General features: G+C 39.2%; 1 protein-coding gene across 10 annotated transcripts in view; it reads right to left on the minus strand.

The window, feature by feature from the left end:
* Positions 1 to 5268: 5268 nt before the first annotated feature.
* LOC121727394 (fibroin heavy chain-like) overlaps positions 5269 to 22977 on the minus strand; it is a 44706-nt gene continuing 26997 nt past the window's right edge. For 6 of the 10 annotated variants that reach the window (XM_042115220.1, XM_042115224.1, XM_042115225.1 and 3 more), the window contains 11 exons: positions 21507 to 21918; positions 20811 to 20941; positions 20401 to 20621; positions 20089 to 20168; positions 19890 to 19981; positions 18384 to 19748; positions 17987 to 18144; positions 17530 to 17834; positions 7368 to 7531; positions 6396 to 6474; positions 5269 to 6226 (listed from right to left, as the gene is read on the minus strand). In XM_042115220.1, the coding sequence (XP_041971154.1) occupies positions 5592 to 6226; positions 6396 to 6474; positions 7368 to 7531; positions 17530 to 17834; positions 17987 to 18144; positions 18384 to 19748; positions 19890 to 19981; positions 20089 to 20168; positions 20401 to 20621; positions 20811 to 20941; positions 21507 to 21918 (3642 nt within the window). In that variant the 3' untranslated portion in view covers positions 5269 to 5591. The remainder of the gene's footprint in view (positions 6227 to 6395; positions 6475 to 7367; positions 7532 to 17529; positions 17835 to 17986; positions 18145 to 18383; positions 19749 to 19889; positions 19982 to 20088; positions 20169 to 20400; positions 20622 to 20810; positions 20942 to 21506; positions 21919 to 22977) is intronic. The other 4 variants (XM_042115226.1, XM_042115227.1, XM_042115221.1 and 1 more) reach the window with 4 other exon arrangements.

The following is a 22977-nucleotide window of genomic DNA, read 5'->3' on the forward strand; positions in this document are numbered from 1 at the left end:
ACACAGAATATTTTTTATTGCAGCGAAAGGTACGGATTACGCATCCCCCGCCCTCTCGGGGGAAAGTGCAGGGGTATGTCGGACTCCCTCCGCAGAGGTTTACCGACTAAACCCCCCCCCATGCCCTCGTCAACACTACGCGCAGAGGAGCGGGATCTTCACCGAGAGGCTCCCCGGGCACCGGGGGAGCCTATCCCCTCGGGGCCTATATTGTGGGCGGTGATCCTCCGATCAGCAGCACCACCTTTGCCAAGACCCATCCCACCTGTAGCCGCCCAGATGCAACTAACTTCTTGGCGGCAGCATTGGGGACGTGGAGCCACACGCTCCGTGCGCCCCTGGGTCCCACCGTAATTCTGCCCGACCGGATGTCGGTGGCCGGGCAGCTGGGCACTCTGGACCACGAGAGGTCTGTCGTAGACGGAGCGGCTGTTCGTGCCCTCATCTGTTCGGCCTATCGAGCGGCCATCGACGTTTTCTTCCTCTTCCTGTACTTCATAGGAAAATTGTAATAACTTATAAACTATCTGACTTGCATTGAAGTAAAGAATTTATTTAAGATGAAAACCTCCTCTATTTTTTTTTAATAAAAAAGAATCAGTTTAATGTGCTAGATTTTCCACAAAAAGCCATTAATTAAGAAATGAACAAATTTTTTTCTTAAACTTTGGTTTTTCTATGTTTGATTCCACGAAATTTATAACATACTAGCTGTCCCGGCAAACGTTGTTTTGCTTTATAAAGTATTTCGCCCATATTATTATTTTATTGAAGTGACTAAATATGTCACCATGGCAACGACCATCGTGGCTATCCCGTGGCACAAACAATGTTCGCCGTCTGAGTCAAAATTTAGGGTTGTATGTATTTTTAATGCCTCATTATAAAAAAATAAAAACAAAAAATTTCGTCCAAAAATTAAAAAAAAAAATTTAAGGGTGAACAACCCTTATTACTTAGGGGTATAAAAAAAAGATGTTGGCCGATTCTCAGACCTACTCAATATGCTCACAAAATTTCATGAGAATCGGTCAAGCCGTTTCGGAGGAGTACGAATACGAACGTTTATACGTTCGAGAGCCATGCTTCGGCACGAATGGGCCGGCTCGACCGGAGAAATACCACGTTCGCACAGAAAACCGGCGTGAAACAGCGCTTACGCTGTATTTCGCCGAGCGAGTGAGTTTACCGGAGGCCCAATCCCCTACCCTATTCCCTTCCCTACTCTCCCCTATTACCCTATTCCCTCTTAAAAGGCCGGCAACGCACCTGCAGCTCTTCTGATGCTGCGAGTGTCCATGGGCGACGGAAGTTGCTTTCCATCAGGTGACCCGTTTGCTCGTTTGCCCCCTTATTTGATAAAAAAAGAACATTGTGACATGAGAATTTTATTTATAAGATCAATTATTATACAAAGCAGGCAAATGATTAAATATTTTTTTATTATTATTTACTTGCTTAACCTTAACGATAATCGCGAAGACTATGCAATTTTGTCGCGTTCGCGATTCACTTTCACTTTTGTTGAGTTTCAGAACGCGATATTAGGTCCTCCAACGCGCACGCGAATTTGAACTTTATGCAGCGGTAATAAATTACAAATTGACTCTCCATTTTATTTAGAAAACGTTTGTATGGGAAATAGAAAAATGCTGTTTTGAGGATTTTCCCGGCAATTATTCGAATTTTTCTCACCTTTTAAACCTTCCCTAGACCTCCACGAATAATTCAAGACCAAGATAAGATAAATCCGTTCAGCCGTTCTCGAGTTTTAGCGAGACTAACGAACAGCAATTGATTTTTATATATATAGATTGCCTGTGTAAGCGTATTTCACAAGTTTAGCTATCAAATGAGACCTTTTTTATCTTCAAAGGATATTTACATGAGAAGTACTGGTCAGATTAGTGTGAAAGCCCGAGAAAAAATAAAATGGCTGCCATTTTACAACCGTGAGAGAGAGAAAAAATTGGAGAGCCAATTTGTCCATAAAATATGCCATAGATCGGACACCGGTGTCGGGACACAACCGATTGCGAGATTATATATATATATATATATATACTTTTTTACAATTTTTGTCTGTATGTCTGTCTGTCTGTTTGTTCCGGCTAGCTGTTGCCCGCGACTTCGTCCGCGTCAACATAGTATAATAACAAACATGGATATTGGATAGTCCGCTAACAATTAAAATGAAAAAAGTAAAGTATAACCTCCTCCTTTTTGGAAGTCGGTTATAAAAGTCATTTACATCTTACTACATCAGCTATCTACCAAAAAAAGTTCCGGCAAAATAGCTCCAGCTTCCTTTCATTACCAACATCAACGTGACCTAGAAAAAAATTTTGAAATGACTAGGTATAAATTTACCGCTCATTATGATAAAAATAATAAATTAAGATAATCTCATTTTAAATATCAATGATAAAAATGTGTTGTTACTTGTTTGACCTATAAGTAGTATATGAATTATTACAAAACATTATATTGATGATGAATAAGTGTGCCAATAACAAAGAATTTGTAAACATGTTATACTGTATGGGTCCAATTTTATTTATATGTATAGATGTATACATGGGCGTACCTAGGTTCTGGGCCAGGGGGGGGGGCAAATTACGCAGATTCTGGGCCAGGGAGGGGGCAAACCAGATTTTTTTATAAGCTAGGTGTTTATAAAGAATAAAAAATTAATAATTTTTAGTTGTAAAATATTGTGTTGCAAACAAATGGCAAAAATTCGTTTTATTATTTTTAATTTTTAAAGATGAAAGTACTAGGGGCAGCTGCCCCCCCCCCCCCCCCCCCCCCTGCCCCCCTTCGGTACGCCCATGGATGTATAGATATAGATGTATAAGCTATACATCTACAAGGTGTAGTAAAAATAAGTGATAATACTTTAGGGTGTGTATGTGTTCCTTATAGAGAGTTCACTGTGAAAGTAGCAGCGCTGAAAGACCAATTTTTTTTTTCACTTTTGTATGGGGAAAGTCGTGACGTTCGGGCGCTCGCCCATACAAAAGTGAAAAAAAAATCTGGTCTTTCAGCGCTGCTACTTTCACAGCGAACTCTCTATAAGGAACACATACAGACCCTAAAGTATTATCACTTATTTTTGTTACACCCTGTATATCTATACATCTATACATATAAATAAAATTGGAGTGTCTCTTTGTACTATTGAAAGAACCGTTTTTTACTTTTCCCTCCATCGCAATATTTTTTTAAACACACTGACCACTGTCATATATATTTTTTTAAATGCGCCATCTATGACACAACTTTCAAAATAATTAAACAAGATGAATGGATTGAAACGAGTTCCGGTCTTGGTACTCAAAGGAAACAACACAAAGTAGTATTTTAAAAAAAATGTAGATGGCGCTACTTATATTAAGTTTTTTTTTTAAAATTATTTTGTAATTTTATGTTCACAATAATATTATGTAGGCACTATCAAAGAAGTTGATTCCTAGGCAGATGGGGGACCTACGTAGTTTGGTCGCGTTACGTCTAGGGCATCGAAACCCGGAGCCAATTTTCAAAACCCGGGGTTTTCGGGTTTTTGTGAATTCGGGTTTTTGTATAATGAAAACCCGGGTACCCGTGTTTTTCGGGTTTTTTCGGGTTTTCTTACAATTCAAAGATTAGCGATGCGAAAATACTTTATATATGATTTTCAGCGATTGCAAGCACCTTTCCAGTAAAATACTATTGAAATACCATAGTGTGGGGGTCACGGCGGTAAGGGGTTACCATCTGACCGGATAAATCCGGTCTAGACCGGATTTTACGTCAGACCGGATTTTTGTACGCAATATAACTATAAACACTTTATACGTGGGAGAGCTATGCTTCGGCACGAATGGGCCGGCTCGACTGGAGAAATACCACGTTCTCACAGAAAACCGGGGTGAAACAGCGCTTACGCTGTGTTTCGCCGAGTGAGTGAGTTTACCGGAGGCCCAATCCCCTACCCTATTCCCTTCCCTACCCTCCCCTATTCCCTTCCCTTCCCTTCCCATCCCTACCCTCTCCTATTACCCTATCCCCTATTAAAAGGCCAGCAACGCACCTGCAGCTCTTCTGATGCTGCGAGTGTCCATGGGCGACGGAAGTTGCTTTCCATCAGGTGACCCGTTTGCTTGCTCGTTTGCCCCCTTATTTCATAAAAAAAACACACATAACTTGTGAACAATTTTATTGCGAAATAGCTGGAAAAACCAACTTTTTGCATGCGGTTGCTAGCAACCATAAATATGGGTCTAAATAATATACTTAAGAAAATAAAAACGTACTTTAATATTATTATTTTTATTTAATACATGTGCGTGACCGGACTTTTTTTTCAAAACCAGGATTTTTAGACATGTCAGACCGGATTTTGCATTCTAAGGCCTGGTAACCCTAACGGCGGTGCCCAACCAAGTCTCGTGAACGGGCACGGCCGTATCATACTTTTATCGAAGCGACTATTTACCTCTCCTATATTTTGGATCTTATCAAAGGTAGGGATTAAGATTTTCGGGCCAAGACTAAGTATTAGAACAAGCTTCACATCCAAATTACATAATATTGTATTCATAAATCAGGAATTTTTAAAGACAGTAAATGGAAGAATAACCTTTACTATGAAACTTAGGCCAACAAATCTTTATTTAATCTTTTACATTTTTTTTGCTGATTGCCAAATTATTAATAGGTATTTAATCCTAATTGATGTTTAGCATACTTGGTCCCTGTAATTAAAGTTTAACGCCATAGTTTTTAGCTACAATTGCTTTTTTCTGGCTTACTACGAGTAGGTATGTTAAGACCGAATTATCTTTGCAAATTAAGGTAACTTTTCTCTGTCGTCTAACTTACTGGAAAATCCCTCAAAGTAAAAGTCTAATGGTCGAATATGTCAATTCAATGTTAATTGTGATCTGTCAGCTGGGTTTGACGTAACGCAACCAAACTACTTAGGTCCCCGATTTGCATAGGAATCAACTTCTCTGATAGTACATACCTACTTAGTTAATTTTTGCACCTACAGTAGGTATAGCTTGTAGCAATGTCGCAAAATCTCGTTTTCACAATGTAAAAAATGTTTTGAAGATGATCATTTCTAGGAAATCTTTTTGCTTACATACTAATTACTACATTTTTACTTTCTCACCTACTTAAAAAATGAGTAGGTAGTGAATATACCTATTTTTTTTAAATACGAGTCCAAACAAAATAATCAAAATAAGCGAAGGGATTATTGAAAATAAAATAAAAGTATAAAAAGTATTATTTTATTTCTAATTTTACAATTAGATTTATCAATACATAATAATATTGACTAATCGTTCACATAGCGTATATAAAAACAGACTTAATTTTAATACTAACCAATGGTTATTAGAGAGTCGGCCACGTTGGATCTCCGCCCAAGATGGCCAAAAGTCTAATGAGTAATATACATTTATAAATATATGAATACATATCTCGTTTGGCAGTCGTTTTCGGGCCACGGACGAATGAATAACTTATGTATTTACACTTAACTTAACCGGGAAGGTGACGATGAAATGATTTCGTACTGAAGACTATGGCACGGTGAGCTACTTGCCCTCGCACTGGCAGGTGGAGGAGTGCGTGTGCTTAATCAGGTCGGAGAAGTTGGGCTTGAAGGACCGCCCCGGCGCCACGTACTGCGGGTCTGTGCCGGAGCCCGACGTCTCGTACGCGATGAACTGGGGCTTCGACTGGTACTTGATCAGCTGCGGCTTCGTCGTGAACGTGAACACCTCGGGCTTCGTCGTGTAAGTGAATACTTTGGGCTTCGTCGTGTAGGTGAAGTACTCGGGCTTCGTCGTGAAAGTGACGATCTCGGGCTTCGTCGTGTAAGTTACGATTTCGGGTTTCGTCGTATACGTAACGTACTCGGGTTTCGTCGTGTATGTCACGTACTCGGGTTTCGTCGTGTACGTGTACACCTTGGGCTCGGTCTTGGTGATCTTCTCGGAGTAGGTGATGGTGTTGATGGGGCCGAAGCCGGTGCCCTGCAGGAGGCCACCGCCGGTCTGCTTGACGAGACCCTGGCCGTTGACCTTGACCTGGCCCCGGCCGCCGGTGACGACGGCCCCGCTGGTGTACTGGGTGAAGCGGACGCTCTCTATCAGCCCCAGGGCCCACTCGTACCACTCCACGTCGAACTTGTAGAACGAGCCGATCTGGTTGCCGATCTGTCTGCATCCTGGAAATATGAAAATAATAAAATTAGTATTGAATTTGTTTTAATTGTCACGTGCCAGTTGATAAATACGTAAAATATATTATTTTGATAAAATGTTGTGTACCAACAATCTAGTAACGTTTTCAGAGCTGACCTTCAGGTAGTGTCAATAAATAGTAATTGGTCTTACCGGAATCCCAGGAGTAGATTCCTCTGAGCGTGTAGTGGCCGTTGCCGTTCGTGCAGGCGAGTGCGCTGCCGATGTCAACCTGGTAACAAAAAGACATTCATTAGAAATTGATGTTTTTAGGCATTCTTTTAGCAAGAATAAGAGCTTTTTTTGGTGGAAGCTTATTATACCGCTACGAAATAGCTACAAAATACATCGTAGCAACTTCTTAATAACCTACAAGATATTATTTCGTAGCGACCTAGTTAGAACGATAAGAAACAATTACATAATATTATATTTCCTAGCGACCTAATTAGACCGCTACGAAACTGATACAAATGCTTCGTAGCGACCTAATTAGACCGCTACGAAACTGATACAAATGCTTCGTAGCGACCTAATTAGACCGCTACGAACCTGCTACAAATGCTTCGTAGCGACCTAATTAGACCGCTACGAAACTGCTACAAATGCTTCGTAGCGACCTACAGAATCAAATAATTTGCGTCATATATCGACTTTGAGGGCTCGGTGCAAACATAATATTTGTCAGGGCAAGTATCGGTGGCCTTACTAGAACAAACGGATTACACATTTTGTATCTATACTGTATCTCCTATTCTTTACCAATTTGCTAATGACTTTGATAGTATGTTTTTCCATAGATAGATAAAAGGAAAATAGCCTGTCTAAAATACAAACAGGGTTGCACAAATACTTATTTTAAACGGGCTTTGGCCCACCACACATTCCCACCGCTGTATCTCCTGTGTCGCCAGGATCGACAGCGGTATCCAACCACGAAAACCCTTTGATATGATCTCAGGGAGCCAGAGGGACATGCTAAAACTTGTCTTGGGACCCGCAAAGAAATTAATCAGAAGATAGGAGGAGTATGAAGTATACAGTTTCCCTCCCCATAAAAAGCGGGAGACGATGGTCAATGACCGAGAGTCAAAGGACTAAAGGGACACATGCACAAGTACTTACAGAGCAGATGTTGTTAAGCGGGTTGGTGGGTTGTCCGCAAACGCAGGACTCGCGGTCGTAGTACTCCAGCAGGTGGGGGTAGTCCTGAGACAGCTTCGCCTGGCACTCCGTCGGCGCGATCAGCGACACGTTCAGGCTGTGCATGATGCTGCCGAGCGTGTGGGCTGCGGATAAAAGTTTCATGAATAAAACCCAATAGAACGTGTTGGTAGAGATAATGTTGATGGGAAGAGTCGAGTCGAGGTTTGTTGACACGTAAAAAAAATATTAGTAGTGTTGCCTAGGCTGTGAGTATCGAGATATACTCACAGCCTAGGCATCACTAGGTAGAATAAGAACAAGTTGGAGTTTCTGCGTATCCGTGTGTAACATAAGAGTATACGGGCCGGGACACAAAAACACGATACGACGTCGTGTCGTACCACGACGCGACGTCGACTCATCATTGAATTTCTACGTGAGTTTCTACGACGCGACGTCCTGTGGTAGTTTTTTACGACGCGCGTCGTAGATTCCCACGACACGACGTCGCATCGTGAAACGACGTCGCGTCGTGGTACGACACGACGTCGTATCGTGTTTTTGTGTCCCGGCCCTACTGCAGCTCATTGCATAAGTTAATAGATATTTTCTATATGGGAAGATTTTCTATTGTTTATTTGTATCTAGGGGATGCCTAGAGAGCAATCTATGGGCCTTCCACCAATGTCATTCTCGGGTTTAGTTCCTTTATTTATATTTATATTACATGTAGCCTATCTCAGCGTTTAATCAACGAATGTCTAACATTTAACCAATGAACGAAGGTGGGCAGATGATAAAGTTATAAAATTGTAGAAAAAACATCGTATACATCGTCTGCTACGATCAATCTTCAATAGATAATCAATATTCTAGTTCAATGTAAACTATATAAATAACGATTGCGACACCGATATTGTACATGTGGAAACATTATAAATCATATTTTGATGCAGTTTCGTAATGTTTAGACAAGTTTTATCGAATTAGGAGTGAGGACGCGCCACGGCGACCATTCAACTCAAGGATGTGGCTTTAGTGAATACATTAAAATGACTATAAACGCTGCTCTGCTTGCGACAGCATATAATATATTAACAACAAATATTTTGTTAAAATATCAAAGTATATGGGACATTATAATACAGTTCGACAAGGCTTTAATTCAATGTGTCAATGTCAGTCAATGTGCGCTGCTGGTAAAGGAGAACTGTCAAAAATGACGTTTTTGTATGATAGAAGCGTTAGTTCCTTTTCTCGCCACGTTCACAAGCAGCCTCGTCGAACTCTACTTGATAAATTTTGTATCCTGGAGTTATTTAAACACTACCCAAAGTGTTTTTCGCCGCTTTTGCTTTAAACTTTTATAAGGCGCTTGCAAATATAGCGTATCTTTATGCATAAGTATCTCGATCTGCAACGATATTCTAGTACAAAAGTAACACTTTTAGATTTCTTTTCTCCATTTGAGAAACCTTCTTAAGAGGTTCTACTAGGTACTCAATGTATCTACATACCAAATTTCAGCAAAATCGGTTCAGCGGTTTGGGCGTGAAGAGGTAACAGAGAGACAGACAGACACACTTTCGCATTTATAATAATATTAGTATGGATCTAAAACAATTGGATATAGATCCATACTAATATTATAAATGCGAAATATAACATGGATCTAAAACGCGTGACAATGCATTGACATTTAAAACGTCAAATCTTCAACCAATCACAGAAGATGTTGTTGTGAGGCGCTTAAACCGACCAATCAGTGATTTTTTTCGATAATAACTAACGATTCGTTTCGCAATCGTACTAAGGCGACTCGCATTTTCACGAAAACACTAACTTTTGTCAGTGAGATTGAAAAATGTAAACAACATTATCTAATTAAAACCCTAGAATTTTCGCAAAAATTCGATTTACCAAATCATCCTACGACATACTTAAATACAAAATCTTTAATTATATTTTTACTTTCTTAATCTATATACTTATATTAAACTCAAAGGTGACTGACTGACATGGTGATCTATCAACGCACAGCCCAAACCACTGGACGGATCGGGCTGAAATATGGCATGCAGATAGATGTTATGACGTAGGCATCCGCTAAGAAAGGATTTTGATAAATTCCAACCCCAAGGGATTAAAAAAGGGGATGAAAGTTTGTATATAAAAATGCTTTTTAACGCGAGCGAAGCCGCGGGCAAAAGCTCTTTTATAATAAAAATAAAATAAATACAAAAAACACAATTTTTGCCTAGTTTCACTCTGTCCGACTCGCACTTGACTGATTTTTTGTTTTTTAATTTTTTCCTACGCTTTACACACAATTACCGAGCTGGATTTCAGCCTTCTAGGTCATCTGGAACTGGGCTAGAATTTTGATTTATAGGTCAGTCAGTGATAACTGATAAAAATGTAGATTTTTGGATGCTACTATCTTAATAACCGTTTGAGCTGTGTTTATGAAATTTAGATCATATATTTATATCGCAAGTCTCATTATTATGATAAAACAAAAACTATAGCAGCACGACTGCGATGAACCTGACATTTCGGAATTCCTGCGGTCAATGTTTGTTAACGAATTGGCAAAGGTCGCGCCAACCTTCACGCTGTTATGCAATTACAATGGGATCTAACAAGATACCACGATTCTTAAAAATATTATAAATAAGATACTTCAATGCATGTACCTACTTATGGTATCTAATTCAGCAGTTTTAAAAAGAGCCCACAGATCTCGACTTAATTTTTTTTACAACTTTACTTTAATCATAACAGACATGAAATTTAAAAAAAGACATGAATTTTACTCGATTTACTAAACTTACAACATCCTTAGCATAATATATTTTTAGATAAAGACCGTCTTATTTTATCTTTCCAATAAAATCACATACGTTTCGATTACGTACCGCATTCAAAGAACTAGGTAAAGTTAAACATAGCAACTAGAAGTGGCAATAATTCATTACCACTTTCAATGTTCACGTATGCTCGATATTTCGACAATATGAAGCAGATCTGTGTCGCAACACCCATATGCGTGGGAGATGTTGCGACAATACACTAGAATGTATGACGAATTAAACATTAATTATGGTTTGGTTGATATAACTGTGTTTGTTGTTTAAGTAATTGTCTAAAAATTCAATGGTTACAGCATAAATTAAGCATTGGTCTCGCTACGCTTCGACATAGTCAGAGTCAGAGCGCCAGCTATAGAAATAATAATCATTGATCTTTGGGTTGTACCTACGAGCTACGGTTACATACTATTATTGTAAATGTTTTTTTTCCGTAACCGCTTTACACTTAATCCACTGACACAATTTAGATGAAATTTGGGTATTCTTTGAGTTCCAGAAGGGATCATAGGGTTATATTCGTCCCTCAAATACATACGAATTTCACAATAGTTAATAGTTACGGGCATCTTCAAGTATTAGACAAATTTTCTCCTACAATTTATTTTGTCTTGGAAGGGAGAGCTTACGTATGTTGCTCTTCAACTTTATGTATCTTTTTTTCAAATCAAATATACTTTAGTAACATTCCTTAAGACATTTTCTAAAACATTCTTAGCTCCTATTCTCAGTAGCTACGAGGTTTGGCTTTCTTAGTGATCTGCGTCTTCGGCTTAAAGAACTTAATCTGTTGTAGTTAAGCAATCATTTTTATGAGAATTATGGCCATAACTGTCTTATGCTACTTTTATGCGCTATAACTTTTTAATTGCTCGCGGATTAGCCCCAAAATGGCTTCTAGTAGCGGATGATACCTTTGACCGAAACACCAATAAAGGCATTATAGTTCTATAGCTCACCCATTACTTATAACGAAGTTGCACAATATATTTAAATAACAGAAAAACATAGCATTAAGTATTCATAAAAACCACAGAAATTAATAGCTATAAATTATTTTAACTGGTGTCGTTACTATAACGTTATTCGAAATCATTCTTACGATGCGTGATGGCATAAGGCCTCCTGTCACAGACAAAATAACCCCTGTTATATTTATTCCCCTGCATAGCTAGCACAAGCACGTAGACAAACGAAAGAAACTAAATTTTGACAGTTTTACCGGAAAAACACTGGAGAAAAAGTTTCTTTCGTATCTCGATATCTTCCGCTTTTGAAAATCTATAAGTCAAGCATGACGAACCGCTTTTGACATTTAGTTTCTTGATTCTTTTTTTATTGTTATTATGGCACTCAGGCGCGGTCGCAGCCTGAAATTTTGGGGGGGGTTTTTTATCTGCGCCCTCGGACGTTTCTGGGTTCACAGCAGCTGTCTAAGGTCGGACGAAGTGGTGGCTAAGGGATAGTTAGAAATTTCCTTATATTATTTAGCAAGATTTAGAGATTTTTCAATTTTACCTTAGATTTTGGGGGTGGTCATGTCCCCTGTGACCCCCCCCCCTTCGGACCGCGCCTGATGGCACTTGGCTATAAAACCATGGCTAGTGTCGAGTAAATGGCAGCAAATTAAAAAAAATCGATGTATAGCAACCCTGTCTATAGCCGGAATTATAGTTTTGATCTACAAACTACGAATAATAAAGTTCCTTAGTTTTTATTATTCGTATTTCGTAGATCAAAACTATAATTCCGGCTATAGACAAGGTTGCTACACGTCGATTTTTTGAATTTGCCGCCATTTACTCGACACTGGCCATGGTTTTATAGCCGAGGTGCCATAATTAAAAAAAAAGAACCAAGAAACTAAATGTCAAAAAAATAATAATTGCCGTTGCTTTGGTTGCTATGGAAAGAGTTTCTTGTCTTTGTCCACTGAAACTCAAGTCGATGGGTGGTGCCATGCTCGGGAATAAGATAATATGTAGACATGGGAAAGAAACTGCCATTACTTTCTTCCGAAGAATCGACTGGGAAACCCCGTGCTAGCTACGCTGTTATATTTATAAATCTCTTACTTCTTTCACATGACTCTTGTTACTCATTAGTCATTTGGTAATGATGGTCCACTAAAATAGTCATAATAATAATATACCATTGCAAAGGAAATAAACTATAATTATAAATTATATTCTTCGAATACTTGTGTGAAGTAAATCTTCGGACTACAATAAAAATATAATGCAACATGTTTACATAACATTAGTAAGATATATTATGTGTCATGTACTTGATAAAGTATTGTACGGCGATGAGTTATGTAAGTGAGGTCTCTATTCTTAACGGCCTCAGGGGATTCTGTTCTACAATGGTTCAACACCCATTACTGTCAACATTTCAACTGACATCATATTTGAGGCCAAGATATATATAAGTATAATATTAAGTTTTATTGTTTCATTGGACTCTTAAGATTTATAAAACACTATGATGACGCCGCGCCCGCAACTTCGTTGCGCCAAAATTCGTTTATCGGCCGGGAACCATACATCTTTCTGGGATAAAAAGTTCCACTACTATGTCCGGGATACAGATTTTATTTTCCTGTTCTAAGGTCCGGGACTAAAGTATCATTAAAGTAGAAACCAATGTATTATTATGTTCTTCCGGGACGTAAAGCTCCAAACCATTTTTTTAATAGATTCAGGAGTTTAAGTGTGAAGCAGTAACATAAAACACATTCGCATTGATATAATATTAAGTTTGGATTTTACGCCAATTCAACGACTTGTAAAACTATTACATTATTTTTTAACAAGCATATCCCCACTCACGACTGACATCTCGAAAATGAAATTCGCTGTAAATCTGATTGGCAGTGACCTCGGCGTGCGCGCGCAATACAGAAATCCATTAGCAGAAACAATTATCGTTATCCTCCGTACAGCCTTAAATCCGCCCAGCCGATAAACTCCGACATGTTAAGGCTGTTGTGTCACACGTCACGTACGGACGGACAGACATGTTCAATTAAATACGTACATAACATATCTTGCGCCAGACTGGGTGTATATCGTGGAAAAAAAAAAGTTGGGCGCCGAATACAGTTTTTAAAAGTTACTATTATGCCTCACATTGAATTGAATAAAATAAACGATTGATTTAAAAACGCTGAATAATTTTGCTTATTGATGGTATAAACAACAACAAGTAACAACAACTAATAGGAAAAAAAATTGAAAAAGAAAAATGAATCACAGATGTTCATTAAAGTCAATAAGCTCTTGACAACCAAACTGTGTCCTTGAACGTCTCAAATCCGCAAAAGTTCGTTACATAAAACCTGCTGGCTGCTATCCAAGTGATGGCATCATAAGAACCGATATCAAACAATAATTTACCATTTGTCACGAGATATAGTGGCTATAAAGTAACACGGTTTTCTGATTTAATAGTAATTTATATGCAAACTGTCCACGTGACTCAACTATGGTGGTCGCTTTTTTTCTTAGAAATGAAATAAAATAATATATTAGTAGTATTATTTTATTTTTGACTAAATATTTCAGAATTTTCCTATTTTTAACCTACAAGTTACAACAGTAAGGGCCTGTTTCACCACTTCCTGATAAAGTGCCGCATAGGCTATCCACAACTTATTTGACAGATTCTCCATACTCTATCTGTCAAGTTAAGTGATTGATAGCCTATCCAGCACTTATCAGGAAGTGGTGGAACATTCCTGTTAAAGTGCCGGATAGGCTATCCACAACTTTTTTGACAGATTCTCCATAATATTCTATCTGTCAAGTTTAAAGTAGTGGATAGCCTATCCGGCACTTATCAGGAAGTGCTGAAAAAGGCCCTAAAGATCGTAAGTCATAGTTGTTCTGGTTATTGAAACTTCACCGTACAGATAACCTCGTATGAGGTTTTAGATAAGCTTTTCAACTTGTATCAAACTTCGTCCGACATTTTAGTCAGAATATGCAGAAAATAATATTACATATTCCAAAAAAAAAAAGAACGTTGCATTCCTGGAGTGTCAAAAGAATTGAAAACGCCTGCTGTTTCGCTTCGTAGCAGCTTGTAGGAAAAGAGACATGGCATGTCCTGACGCAAGATCTTCCGAAGAAAAGGGAGAAGGCATTTAAATATGTTAATTAAATAATATGTTGTCTCGTTTGCAATAATTGTATTCAAATTGTTTGCCGACGACCATCGATCATCGTACTTAATAAGTTGAGGACAGGCTTTGGAATAGATTATAAAAACTAAATCTTAAGATAGAGCTTCACCAAATTCGATATTTACAAAAACTTTTGCTAAACAATTAGATTTTTTTAAAGACTATTATAATTGTTGAACTTCGTTCGCGTATAACCATTTTTCCGTAAGAAACACTTTCCTTTGTCTTTTCCCGAAACTGTTTACTGTGTCTATAGTACCTAACTACATCTTAATAATTTGAAGAGTTTCAGAAGACGTAAAACACAAACACACAACAGAATTTAAAAGACAGACATACTTTCGCATTTACAATCCTAGTAGGGACAATATGGATAACATTTTCCTTATTTTATTCCCAATTTATTATTTTAACCTACTCAATAAATTAGCATCAGCGTTGATCTCTACGAAATTTAAAGGATTATTGACAGTATTGTTAAATCATCGAAAATGCCACACCTCAGAATGTAGACGGTGACTTTACCAATTTAGTTAATTTGATGACAAACCAGTATTATGGCATACGTTTAATCCTTAAAGATTATATTACAACAGGTATTTATGCAATACATACTTATATTTTTCCTTAAATATTGATAATATTCGATATTTCTTAGAAACCTCATTATACATTCGATTGTAAATACGTCGATGGCGGAATAATATTTACCGAATAGTCTTGTCTGTATAAATGTTTGTCGTGCAGTAGCTCTATTTATGTACGTGCCAGAAGTAATAATTAAGCAGTCGGCACACAATCAATCTGTCTGTCTGATTAATTTTACAAATGTACAAAGTTATCGTTCATCCGCAAAATCAGAGCTAACGCCGTCATATTGTAAAATGCCACTTGAAAGGTTTTCTTCGTTTCATTGCGAGGCTGTGTCGTGTTGTGAGTGTCCATGGGTGACGGTAGTTGCTTTCCATCAGGTGACCCGTTTGCTCGTTTGCCCCTTCCATCCATACTAATATTATAAATACGAAAGTGTGTCTGTCTGTCTGTTACCTCTTCACGCTCAAACCGCTGAACCGTTTTTCTGGGTATGGAGATACTTTGAGTCCCGGGAAAGGACATGATATGATACTTTTTATCCCGGAAAAATGTACGGCTCCCATGTGATAAACGAATTTTGGCGGTTGTAAGTCTATAGCCTAAACATAATTTCGCCGGTTGATATTGTGTAATTAGCATTATTATTTTGGAAATACAATATAAAATAATACAATTATAAATACAAAATGCAGTAGGCATTTTGTATTTATAATTGTACTAGCTGTTGCCCTTCGTCTTCGTCTTCGACTTCGTCCGCGTGGACTTCAGTTTATAAAGCGCGATGTCAACAAAATTGGTGTCAAAAGCTTTTATAAAAAAAACCCTGGTACCCCTTAAATCAACACAGCTGTGCAGTGTGCACACAATAAGTATTTCATTTTTTTATATTAAAATTTATATTTTATGCCTAATTTTAAAGCTTATTTAGCAACTTACAATTACACAACTTTACCCCTAAACTATTTATCATTGATATTAAAAACTTTAAACAAAAACATAATAATTAATAACTAATAAGTATGATTAGTTCTATGTTACTCGTACAATGTAGTAAAAAATAAAACGCCATCTGTTGAATCGTATTAGAACTAAAATGTTCATTGCATCGATATATTTCTGGATTTTTTTGTAATATTATACATAAATTAATATACTTAAGATTTTTGAAATATTATTTTAATACACATCCAAGACCCAGGAACATTGAAAACTTTTTGTTCCGCCTGCGGGACTCGAACCCAGGACCCCGGGATGAGCGCTGGCCACGCGCAATGCGAATAAATTTTCATCGATATTTTCATGGAAATAAGATATTTTCCCACATCAAAATGTAGCCTATGTCCTTTCTCAGACTCTAGAATAACTGTGTACAAAATTTCATTGCAATCGGTTCAGTAGTTTTGGCGTGAAAGCGAGACAGACAGACAGACAGACAGACAGAGATACTTTCGCATTTATAATATTAGTATAGATAGTTTAATATTTCTCAAAAAAAAAATTGAGAATCTACATTACAACCTTTATACCAGAGTGCGTAAATTCCAACAGTAGCTGTAATATTTGAATACAGCCGCCTTTTTTGCTGTTCATTTCTTTTTTATGCCAATACCAATTTAAAAAATTGGTATTCTATGTGACTTTTGTTGTTTTTTCTGCTGACGGTGGCCGGCGACACTGACCCACTGCGCATGACACTTATTTACACGCTTTCGTTTTCGAAGCGCCCGCGCAGTCGCCGCCGTACATCATTATCGCGTCCCACCGTCCCACCGCCCCACAGCTGATGCGATTGTTTCAAGCTAAGTGAATATCAACACGAAAGTTATTTATTCGTGATATGATGATGTAAAATTTGTTTTTATTCAAAAGTCAAAACTTTAGTGATTGATTAATTATTAAATGTAAGTATTTGGAGAGTAATTGAAACGATTTTGATGTGATATTTCAATGCCGCATTATCACAAAAAATTGCTATGGCATCGCACGTGCTGGGGAAGCATGTTTATCTCACCTATAAGCAATTTTACATTAAGCGTTTAGTGCTAGCTCACGGTTTTTATGTAAACTCACGGTATTTCCTAACTGCAGCATGTCTTGCGTCTAGGTTTACGAATATTTAAGACGAAGGAAGATTGCTCATCGCGAATTTTATAACGCGCTAAGTGGTGGAGAGTGGGTTACCTACCTACCCACTTACGACCAGAAACATTTACATAATATATGTTCAATAATAATTATCAATTCACTTATGCAATGTACATCATAGACGGAATTTAATCGAAAACCAATTCTAAGGATAAGTATCAAATGTAAACTTGTATTACAAGATGGTAAGATTATGAATTTTAATAGTATAAATCTCAACATCAAAAAACCCAGGTAAGGACCCAGGAACCACCATTAGGATATATTTTGAATCGTGACCTAAAAGATATTGATGATCATGTTACGATGACATGTCTACACGAGGAAATTATAATTCTATACATACCTTGCAGAATTTCCTTGCCCCATCCGGTGACGATGCACTCGCCGACACCATTACTCGAACCGAGGAATGAATCGAGAGCCTCGAAGTCGTCCTGGGCGCTGGGCAGGCAGATGGGGTAGATGTTGTTGGCGAACCGCAGGTTCTCGCTAAGAACCAAGATGGCGACGTCGAAGTGGTAGGTGCCGCGCTTGTAGAACGGATGGACCAGAATGTTCTTGACCTGGACAATCTGGAACGGAAGGGGTTCCTCGTCGACACCCAGCTTCCATTCTCCGCCCTTGATTAGAACGTTTTGGGCGTCTAATCTGAAATGAGAAAAAATTATGAGCATTTTGTCCTTTCTAGAAAAAATGCATGATGCAATAAAATTATATACTCGTAAAATGCGACACAGCTTTAAGATTACAGGCAATAATATGATGAATATTAAAATATAGATAATATTTAATTTACTTACCCATCAACGCAAGCGGCAGCAGTAATGACGACGTCAGGCCTGGTGATGACACCACCGCAGAGCAGACTCTTGTTGGTCTTCTCGAGGACCATCGCTTGCCATGGGATCTCGGCGAAGTCCACTTCCAAATCGTTATGGTTACCGAACGGTCTCTGGCCCTGAAGAAACGATACCATCAGTCGTTGATTTACAATTTACATAAGACAGTTCGAACATTTGTGCTAAAATGGTTTGTAAAAATAATTGGTTTGTTGTAATGTTTACCGACATCGTGTGTGCGCGAGGTCGCAAATTGCACAGGTGATAAACAAAATGGAAATCAGAGAATACTTCCAGCTTCACTGTTTACTTTGCCGATGAAGGCAGTAATGAAATTTCGAAATAATCAAGCACTTACGTTTAATGATCCACATTGCTGGCTGGCGTAGTAGGGCTTGAGAGTGACTCTGTGTATTCTAGATTCAGATTCGCCGAGCGTGTATCCTTGACTCTGACGGATGCCCGTTCCGAATCCTTGGCTAAAACCTTGTCCTTGGCCTTGACGGATGATGCTTCCACTTCCTCCGCTGAGGTAGGCGCCATTACCTTGGCTGACGGCCTGGCCGAAACCTTGAGATATGCCCTGTCCTTGGCCTTGAAGAACGCCCTGTCCGAAACCAAGGGCTTCACCTTGTCCGGGAATGATTCCGATACCCGCTCCTTGAGATATGAGCGAACCTTCACCTTGGCTCACACCCTGGCCAAAGCCTTGAGATACTCCGAAGCCTTGACCTTGAACACCTAGGCCTTGCGTGACACCTACTCCTTCACCCTGAGATATGAGGGAGCCTCCTCCTTGTATAACTCCCTGTCCGGTTCCCGTGAGGACTCCTTGACCAAATCCTTGAGAGACGCCTGTTCCGGTTCCCTGGAGTAGTCCTTGTCCTTCACCACCGATTCCTTGACCGAATCCTTGGGAGATACCGAGTCCAGATCCTTGAGAGATTCCGAGTCCAGATCCTTGAGAGGTTCCAAGTCCTTGAGAAATTCCAAGTCCAGATCCTTGAGATACGCCAAGACCGGATCCTTGAGATACACCAAGACCGGATCCTTGAGATAGACCAAGTCCAGATCCTTGAGAGATTCCAGATCCCTGGGAAACTCCGAATCCAGTACCTTGAGAAATTCCTAATCCAGATCCTTGAATAACTCCTTGTCCTTCTCTAATAACGCTTCCTTCGCCGTTAATGACTCCTTGCCCAAATCCTTGAGTCACACCCAAACCAGAGCCTTGAGAAACTCCGAGTCCAGATCCTTGAGCTATTCCAGATCCCTGGGAAACTCCAAATCCAGTACCTTGAGAAGTTCCTAATCCGGATCCTAGAATAACTCCTTGTCCTTCTCTAATAACGCTTCCTCCACCGTTAATGGCTCCTTGCCCAAATCCTTGAGACACACCAAAACCAGAGCCTTGTGAAACTCCGAGTCCAGATCCTTGAGCGACTCCAGATCCCTGGGAAACTCCGAATCCAGTACCTTGAGAAATTCCTAATCCGGATCCTTGAGATACTCCTAATCCAGATCCTTGAACAATTCCAGATCCCTGAGAAACTCCTAATCCGGAGCCCTGAGAAATTCCTAACCCGGTTCCTTGAATAACGCCTTGTCCAGATCCTTGAGCGACTCCCTGGCCTGGTCTGTAGATGGAACCACCGCCACTGACTACTCCTTGTCCGAAACCTTGAGAAACTCCAGTTCCAACTCCTTGGGATACAACTTGACCCTGTTAAAGATACAAATAAGTTACGACGTAAGTTCCAATTATATAGAAAATATTTACCTAAGACAAACATTAATCATTACGAATGATTAAAGAATAATATTTTTTAATTTATAACGTTTTCTAATGTAACATTGTAATTACCCGTCCTCCGGTGCCGATGCCCTGACCCGGCCTGATGCCAGCTCCCGGTCCCTTGACGAATGGACCCGGAGTCAACACTGAACCTTGGCCATCTGAATAAAAAATTAAAGCAATGAGTAATGTGTTTTAATAATAAAATTATTCATTTATTCGTATAAATTCTTAAATGTTTAATATTAGATAAATAGTATCGACTTACTCTGTCCGTATTGGCCTTTGCCTCCCTTAGTGTATTGACCCCTGCCGCCTTTAGATCCCTGGTACACGGGAGTGGTTGGCCTACGAATAACATGGTATTAAAGTAACTATTCTAGAGGTACAACAAAATAACAAAGCGCTAATTTAGTTGTTTGTCATATTCGGATCGGTCATGCAATTTCCGTTGCTACGTGTATATCGTGGTAACTGGAGCCATATTCGAGAGCTGGAGCGATATGAGGGTTATGCCGTTCTATAGTAAAGAGTTTCAATGGTTTTTAGTTAGGTCTTAAATAGATAAAAGAAGACTTACTTGATGAATTCATTGAGGATGGTGCTTCCGCTGACGAAGGGTCGTGTGGTGACAGGCGGCACTCCGGAGCCACTGCCGCGGTTGTCCGGCACGTACTTGCCATCGTTACCACCGAATACGCCGGGCACCCACTTGCCGAGCTGGTTCACTGGCCAGGGGTCGGTGTAGTAGGGGTCGCGGCAGCACTTGCCGATGCGACCTGTCGCAATGTCCTTGCAGTCCTGTGTTACAAGAGTCATTAGACACTGGTGCCTAACTTAGCCTGGTTTTTAGGACATTAGGACCTTTAAGCTACACAATAAAGATTATTTCAGCTACTTTTTATGTGCGACCTTATTTAAAACATAGCTTTTATTCACTTTGTCCTTTGCTGTCTGGAGAAGAAAAAAATGGGTAAAACTGGTACTTACAGTAAGTGGTACTCTGTATTCGTTCTGTTCCCGGGAGAGGACGACGGAGGTGTTGGAGATGACGCCGTCAGCTGTGCAGAACTCGATGGGGGTGCACTTCAAAGCCGCGGCGCAACCGGCCGGGATCTCAGCTATAATTTTTTTACAGGTAAATTTACTGGACTACTCGTATAATGGGTCGATGCAACGGATACATTTTTAAATGACCCAAGACAAAACTTTATTCGCTACACCAGAAGATACACATTGAATTGACAGACTTGCCGCTCGCGTTAATCGCCTATTTCTTTGACTGGCTTATATAAAAGTGCATAGTGACGCCTTGTATTACAGTATTTGAAATAACTATACCTCTATGTTTAGAAGTTTATTAATTTTAATGTAGAATATCTTTGTATCTAATTACAGTTTGGACTTTCTGCATTGGTAATTCCTGTTGATTGAATGGCTGCATTGATTGATGAATACGAAGAAACCAGCATAAATATATTCATCATTAGTTATTTCGCTTTTAATACACAGTAAACTTAGCCCGAATGTACAAATTTAACTGACATTTAGTCATACAAAAGATGATTGAATGCCATATTCTATTCTGTGAGAAACAATAGCTGTTAAAATGAGTAGAGTAGTAAGAAGCAATAATCATGTCTATGTTTCAAAGTGAATGGGTTTTAGTTAAACAGCAGAACTTACAAATAACTGGTCCGATAGTAGGCTTCGGTCGGGGCGGTCTCGTCTCGTCCAAGATCAGGGATCCGTCGATGTAGTTGGGCTTGGGAACGATGGTTTCTCTGTTGATGGACTGCTCTCCTACGGGCGGGAGGTAGCCGGGAGCAGATGTGGAGGAGATGGGAGGCAGGTAGGTAGGTCCGGCGGTCGTGAATGGTCTCGGAGTGGAGATGATGGGACGAGGGACGACGGTGGAGGATACAAAGTTGGAGCCGCTGTTGGTGTTGTCTGGGGGCAGGTAGGGTAGACCAGGCTTCAGGTTAGGCCTGTATATGCCGTTGATGTCGCTGCCGGCGCCGAAGGTGTCTCCGTATCCTGGGTTCACTGCGACCTGGATGCGGCAGCAGACTTCAGTGCGGAGGTTACAGTATTGCTTCTGTAACAACGAAATTACCGTTATAGCTTAAGTATCTCAGCAGGTTTGCTGAACAGTGGAGAATGGTCTATGCGTGTTCTCTCTATGAAAATGGAGAGAGCAGAAAGTAGTCTATTCCATTCCAGTCTAATCCACTTGGTTCCATCAGTTACAAAATTTAAAATTAGAATATAAGGATATTTTGACGACCTCTGTGGCTCAGTGGTGAGCGCGTTGGTAGCTCAAGCCAGGGGTCGCGGGTTCGAATCCCGCCGACGGAACAAAAAGTTTTCAAAGTTCCTGGGTCATGGATGTGTATTAAATATGTGTATCATATAATAAAAATCTTATATATATGTATAGTATAAAAGTATTAAATATATTTCCGTTGTCTGGTACCTGTAACACAAGTCCTTCAGGTACTTACCACGGGGCCAGACTGACGTGGTGTGAAGCGTCCATAGATATAGATATAGATATTTATCTCCTTTAACAACTTTTGTTTTAATTTAAAAGCTCCAAAAATAATTCAATGTAAACGCCTACTCAAATATCGAACGATTTTCGAAAGGATCTTTTGGTCTACTTTCACACCTTGTTTGGTCTTTCATGTCCGGTACACATTTAGACTGAAATGATCTATCATGTTGACATCCTGTTAGTATCAGTTGCCTGTTACATAGCCGATCATTGTTACTGCAAGTAACCACGTAACAAGTTTTTCAATGTTGAGATCATCTGACTTTGACTTTTTACTTTACGTCTCACTGTTTAAAGTTCAAATTTGTTTGCACGCACCTAAGGTCAATCGATGCTACTAATATTTTGGCGTTTGTTACATGTACAATCGCGAGCAATATATCTATATTCTCGTGTAATATTTTTATTATTGAAAATAACATATTATAGTGCAGATTGTAGTGTACAATAATAATATATTAGTAGTGCTTAAATTACTACATTATCTTTATGTACATAATATCAACAATATTACAATTTACTCAAAATATTATTTAAATAAAATACCTACTATAAATATCGTGTTGAGACATCTACAATACAAAATTATCAAGCACAACG

This window comes from Aricia agestis, chromosome 5 (assembly GCF_905147365.1).
Source record: "Aricia agestis chromosome 5, ilAriAges1.1, whole genome shotgun sequence".
NCBI classification, from domain to species: Eukaryota; Metazoa; Arthropoda; class Insecta; order Lepidoptera; family Lycaenidae; genus Aricia; species Aricia agestis.